The sequence below is a fragment of the Copadichromis virginalis genome, linkage group LG19, assembly GCF_057382275.1.
Source record: "Copadichromis virginalis isolate Kocher_CV1m ecotype Utaka linkage group LG19, C_Virginalis_male_GT1.1, whole genome shotgun sequence".
In the NCBI taxonomy this organism is placed as follows: Eukaryota; Metazoa; Chordata; class Actinopteri; order Cichliformes; family Cichlidae; genus Copadichromis; species Copadichromis virginalis.
This window is the reverse complement of record NC_140636.1, coordinates 11,484,638-11,491,051: the sequence shown is the minus strand read 5'-3', so window position 1 is coordinate 11,491,051 and position 6,414 is coordinate 11,484,638. Positions and strand designations below refer to the sequence as shown.

At 41.4% G+C, this 6,414-nt stretch overlaps 1 protein-coding gene across 3 annotated transcripts in view; it reads right to left on the bottom strand.

The window, feature by feature from the left end:
- Positions 1–2,274: 2,274 nt before the first annotated feature.
- Positions 2,275–6,414, bottom strand: part of rpia (ribose 5-phosphate isomerase A (ribose 5-phosphate epimerase)) — a 6,680-nt gene continuing 2,540 nt past the window's right edge. For all 3 annotated transcript variants that reach the window (XM_085440714.1, XM_085440712.1, XM_085440713.1), the window contains 3 exons: positions 4,311–4,452; positions 2,943–3,042; positions 2,275–2,848 (listed from right to left, as the gene is read on the bottom strand). In XM_085440714.1, coding sequence (XP_085296840.1) covers positions 2,751–2,848; positions 2,943–3,042; positions 4,311–4,452 — 340 coding nt within the window. In that variant the 3' untranslated portion in view covers positions 2,275–2,750. The remainder of the gene's footprint in view (positions 2,849–2,942; positions 3,043–4,310; positions 4,453–6,414) is intronic.

The following is a 6,414-nucleotide window of genomic DNA, read 5'->3' as shown; positions in this document are numbered from 1 at the left end:
ATGTCAAAGCATTTAATATACAAAAGACGAATTTAGCTATGTATTGTACATAAGGGTATTAGCGCATAATCTGTATATAGAACATTTTGTTGTGCTGGCATTAAACTACCTTAAGTACACCAAGCAGATTGAATATCTAGCGCCTCCCTGTGGTCAAAAAGGAGGGTGGTACTTTCCTGCATTCTGCACAAACTCGAGCACAGCTTGTTATATTCATTCCCGTGTGCCCAGTGACTAAACTGCTCCACCGAGGACACCATCTCCTCTTCTCTTTACTGAAGCCTGCACACCTGGAAAACACCACTCTGAGCACTTTGCTGTTCACGCTGATGACTGACACATGACCACCAACCACACTATGAAGTTTGCGGGCAATGCAACAGCAGTGGGCCTCATAAGGGATGACCACCTGGCTTACAGAGAGGTGGTATAACAGTTGGTGTGGAGTCAACAACCTGATCCTGAACGTCGGACTTTGAACATGGTGTCACTGGTCAAGAGGGCACAACATTAGGCTGCACTTCCTGCGCAGGATGACGAGAGCCCCCCTAGTCCCACCCATCCTCACTACATTCTAGAGCGGTACCATAGAGGGCATTTTGACCAGCTGCATCTATGTGTGGAGTGGCTGCTGCAGTACCTCTGATTGGAAGACTGAAGAGAGGCGAGGATGGTGGAAGAAAATCACTGAGGCTCGCCTTCCCTCCATTTAAGACACTGCACCCAAGCGCTGCTTGTTTCGAGGCACAGACGTCATCACTGCATCCTCATCCCTCTTTCATGCTCTGTTGTCCCAACCCTCGCATGTTACAGGATTTCTGCTGCTATACAATTTTATATTTCACAATATTTCACCAACTGTAATGAAATTTTGTTCCTTGTATACCTGTTGTACAGTGACTGACAAGGTCAAAGTCAAATAATGTTCAGAAATCACACATTGGTACGGATATCATCTTAATATTTTAACTATTATTCAATTTGCTATTTTGTTAATAGCTTTAAATAAAGGGAAATAAGTGTCAACAAGTATGCTCACACTAAATCACAAAAAAATAAAACAAGACATTGAGTTATAATTTTGGTCCTGTATTGACAAAGAAATTAGAACCTTTGCAGCAAAAATAATAATAATCACAGTCAACTGGTAAAGAAAAGAATGGAGAAAAATACCATGCTGGTGCAAAAATATTCCAAACACATTCCCAGATCGCTTAACCTTTCATCTCCAGGCCACTTGAATTTGATTTATGAGACTGGAATAACATTAGAACAGGATCCGAGTGTGTGCACTTCACAGTGTTTTTTTTTTTTTTTTTAAACATATTTGCCAACTGACAGAGTTTTACATTGAAACAAACACATTCACAAAAATGAAACCACAGTGTAAGGCATAGTAAAGTCGAAGGAACGGCTGAATTTGAAAACCATAAGAACAATATGTGATGGCTGATGCAGGCCGAGACAGTAACTTGGCCACAAAATAACATAAGGGATCATTTCTTCAAGGGACAGACTCCATGCTATAAACTGAACTACGAAGATGCAGTTTCACCAACACTGACAACGCTTTTGTCTTAAACTAAAATATTTTAAAGGCATTCAACTATGAAAATGTATTAACTTTTGCTACTTGAATCATAAAGAACATTCTATTACTTTGGTATTACAAGACACAAAATGTACTCATGGTTCTAGTGAAACTTACATAATCTACAGCACGCCAAAGTTAAATAGCATGGCTGTCTACCATCATTACCTACTTCAAGTTCTGTTAGTGGGAGGCGTTCAGTGTCCAGATGACTCGTGTAAAGGATAAGTAACGGTCATGCAGGTGACATACAGGCACAAAAAGAACAGAGACAGAGGAAGGAGATGTGTACGTGCATTAGTTTTGCTTTTTTCCTGGACAAACAGCGAGGCTGAGGACTTTAACCTTCAATGATTAGTCTAACTTTACAGGAGCAGTTGTGAAACCTCAGAGGAAACCACATATATTTCCCCAATCTGTCCTCATTCAGGACTGTTGTGTCATGTTAGGCTTCTTCAACAAGGAAACTTGCATTACACTCCACCTTTATATTGTGCATCTTTGTAACACATTACCAGAGGCTTCATAGCTGCACTAGATCATTTTATGCCTCTTGCTGCTTAAATTGGGATATTCATTAGTAGTTCTTGCCATCCCTCCAAAAGCAGGGAGACTAGTGCTGACTGCTTACAGGGTTTTTTTGGTTTTGTCGGCCTAGCAGATGTTTTGACATATAATTATGATATTTATTTTATTATTATTTTATTTTTTTAAATGTGCCTTTAAAAAGGTCTTCTTTTTTTAAATCTCAAGGCACTCCTTAATCTGGCTGTGCAGCACTGCAGTGGTTCACCTTAATACTTGAGAACCACAACTCTGCAGAGACTCTGTCAAACCTGCTAACTGCAGAAGAGCCAAAATTCCCAGTGTGACCGGGAAGACAAACTGGGGACATTACAGGCTAAGAAAGAAGATGCGACGCACTTGATTTTACTCATCAGGCACTTTAAAACTCTGAAGCACCACCAGCAGGATGAGAAAACCAAGTGATCTTCAGTGAGATCCTAGTGAGATGTGTGAAAACTGCCTTGCTTTGCAGGAGGTGCAGCTCAACCCAAACAGTAGGGCACCTGGAGGAAATCAAGACTATGGCACTTGTGGGAGCGGTGAGGTCATTCGGAAAGATGAGCAGAGAGAGATTGTGTTGATGGTGGAAAACTCAGTTGACCGCAGGATCTCGAACCTGCACGCTTCCGTCCTCCATGCCAAAGTAGGCCCTTTCGGCCATCCCTACGAAGAGCCCGGTCTCTACCACACCTGTAAGCACACAGAGACAGGCTGAGCACTCTGAACACTGATGGATGGACCAATATACTTACAACAACAATGAGACACGCCCCAAGCTCCTCACCCGGGATCATCTTGATTGCAGTGTTCACTTCCTTCCAGTTCTGAGCATGCTCAAACTTCCAGTCCAGGATGAAGTTGCTATTATCAGTGACCACGGGACCCTGAAAGCCACAAATACATAACCCAGTCACTCCAGCAAAGTACGGGAACACACGCAAAGCTTGTTATCTCAGGCGCTGGAAATATAATTGTTCTCCTTAGCAGTTTACAAAACGCGAGTGTGGTCTGCCACATGTAATTACTAAGTGATCGTGCGCGATTATAAAGGAAGTTTTAATTAAATAACAGCATGTCTGATCGTCAAGGATCTGTGAGTAAACAAACTGTCCCACTCATTAGCACTCAAAACAGTTTCCAGGCTCAACAGCATAAAAAAGGAAAAACAAAAAAAAGCGCAATGAAAACATTAAGAGCTGGAATAATAAACAGAGGCTCCCGTCTCTCGCTGGATGTTGTTCATTTGAAAGAACAGAGTAGGAGGCAAATCATTAAAGTCTGCAGAGTGTTAATGAGGCAGTTACGGCGCCTGTGTAGGCGGCTTTGCCCTCCGCTTTCAGTGTAAACTTTCCTCAGTTTCACACAGTTGTCACAAGCCTCTAACGAAGCCGACTCACGAGGCCACGCAGTTAGTTAATTGCACTGGATTGACACTACAGGCACTGCAGCCAATGAGCTGGTCCACAGCAGCACTAAGTCTTCCTCAAAGTTACTCAAAAACCGTTTAACTATGTGCTCCTCGCTTCACCAAGTTCAGTAAACGACATATAGAAAAATGTAAAGTCCCGGTTATTGTTTGTGGGTTCAACTCCTTCATGTGAAGCCCAGTGTAATGCTTCACTGTCACTGATGAGGTAGTATCACCATCCATCATCACATCCTTCAATTTGGACACACTTAAAGATAAAAATACTAGTAGGTAGGATAAGTGAAATGAGATGATCAGAGGGTAAAATCACCTTTTACACTGAGGCCAGCTACACAGGCAACATCAGGCTGATATACACGGCAGCATTTTTGATTCTGTTTTATGGGAAGGGTTAAAATGTTGCTAATAAAAGTAGAAAATGGGGCTCAGTGACTGCGGTGTAGCACCTATGGAAGTCTGGTCGGGACAAACAACAGGCACAAGTCCCCAGAAGCAAACAAAGGCTATTAACCAATATGCTGCCACTGAAATGTCTCTTTTATGCACAGCCTATGGCTAAATTTAAACTTAAATTCTTTTTTAACTGTTGATTAACGCTAAAAGTTCAATGGTAAGTTTGAGAACCACTGAATGAAAATCCAGGAGGAAAACCAAAGCAAAGCTGTGAGCAATGAAACAGAGGTGCAGCTGAGATGTCACAGATGTTAGAGTCAGTCCACTTACTGCTTTGCTGACAGCCATTCTTAAGTTAGCCTCGCCTCCAAAACGCTTGGCTATTGTTCTGGAGACGGGAACATGCGCCATGGGGATAACCTCAACGGGAACTCCTTTCTTCCACTGTTGGCCCAGAGCTTTGGAGTCCTTCCTGGAGTTGTGGAGAAAGGGAACGAATCAAATCTGGACGAATGATCCTCACATAGATACAGATCAGTCTAAAACCTGTTTTTATTTTAGTAAAAGAAAATGAATACAAATATTTAATACTTAAAGTGTCTTATTTGGTACCCGATGTGGCTGTGATAGCTGATGTGGCAGCAGCGAGTGTCAGTTTACTTAGAATGAAAGGACACATTTCCATCACTGGTTCAAAGCTGTGGTAAAACTGGTGCTGTCTTGGAATTACAAGCACTCGTACACGGTAACGCTACAAACACACTTTCCTATCATATTGAACCGTCTGCCAAAACATAACGATTAATGACACCTCAACAGATCTCTGAATTCTACGATATTTTAATAAACAGTAGGATTACATGGTTCCTGAGGCCAAAGTCACCTGGATTTAAACTTGTCCAAAGATTTTTAATAGATTCAAGTTAAATTTGCAAACATGGGTTTCCACACCACTCACCTGCCTGGCAGGGTGGCCAGACCCCATCACCCTAAAAAGCCCAAGTGTGCACCTTTAATTATACCCAGATAGTCAAGATCTTCATATAAATAATTTTTCATGTCCTGTACATCCTAAAGGTCGGGTCAGGTTTATATGGTGGATGTTTGGAATCATGCACAGGTTAAGTCCAGTGCAGTTCATTTTTTCTGTTGTAACAGAGTAATTTAATCAACCCTGGTTTTAAAAAAAGTACACTGCTGAGCAATGTTCCCTCTAATTTTTCATGTGTCTGAGCGAACACACAAACTCCCTGAGCGGTCCCTTGGACCCCTGTGAGCAACAGCAGACGTGTGCACTGTGGTCACGCCAGCATCGAATCCACCCAAGTTACACGGTTTATTAAAATAATCAAATTACAGCATTTACATTTATGTTAGACTACTTTATCCCACTTACAATGAAAATAAAAATCTTGTTCATGATCTGTGTAGTATGTTAACACTATTAGATAGATATATCTATCTATATCAAACTGACTTGTATTACGAGTCTGTGGTCTGGGAGAGAGTCTGTAACTCTCTCTCTGCAAAATGCAGTATATAATGACCAATGTTGGGCAATTAATTATGTAGTTACTTCTTCAAAAAAGTAACTGAGTTTTGCAAACAAAGTTTTTGCAGCTGTTTACCTAAAAATGCAGCCAAGGCGTTTTTTAAATAAACATTTCAAACTATTTACAGAACAATCAGCTGTTCTGCATCAAATTTGATGCCACACAAATTATTTGTGCCACTCCAAAAAATAATTTCTGTCCACTAAGAGATAAAGGAGAACAACAGCCTGATACCTGCAGGCCTGACAACAGGAGCTGTATCACTGCTGTAACACCTGTAACACTCAGCAGTCGCCTCATTGTTCTGACACACACAACAAAACTAGTGACTACACTACACACTAACTACACAAGATTTGCGCTAAATGTCGGAAATCTCTCACATCTCAAAACACACCATCACTCCTAAAACTTCCCCCTTCCTAAACAACTAAATGCAATGTTGCCATGTCATTTTTTGATTGGTCGACATGGTACATTTTTCCACCAATAGGAAAAGGTGGGGTTTTTTTGCTCATAGGCTTTCGAGCGTTTTCCTTATAAAACGCAGTTTTTAACCATTTCCTCCCGCAGTAAATAGAAACAACGATAGTATTCAGGAAGAAAACCAAACATTGCATATATATTTATCATAACTCTGGTTTTACGTGGCCGATCAACACAATTCAAAAACTGGTATAAAGTCCACACTTTTTCCCGTCAGTTGTTCCGTCCGTCCTGCTCACATCTCCAATGGTTGTACACGTTGTCATTAACGTGGCTTCACTCCACATCAGCCGCTTTGCTAACTAAAACACCGGTGTCGGCACATAAGGACGCTGTCATAGCCTGTCAACGACGCTGATTAGCTGCGTATATACGAATGTGAATCGCATCATTGG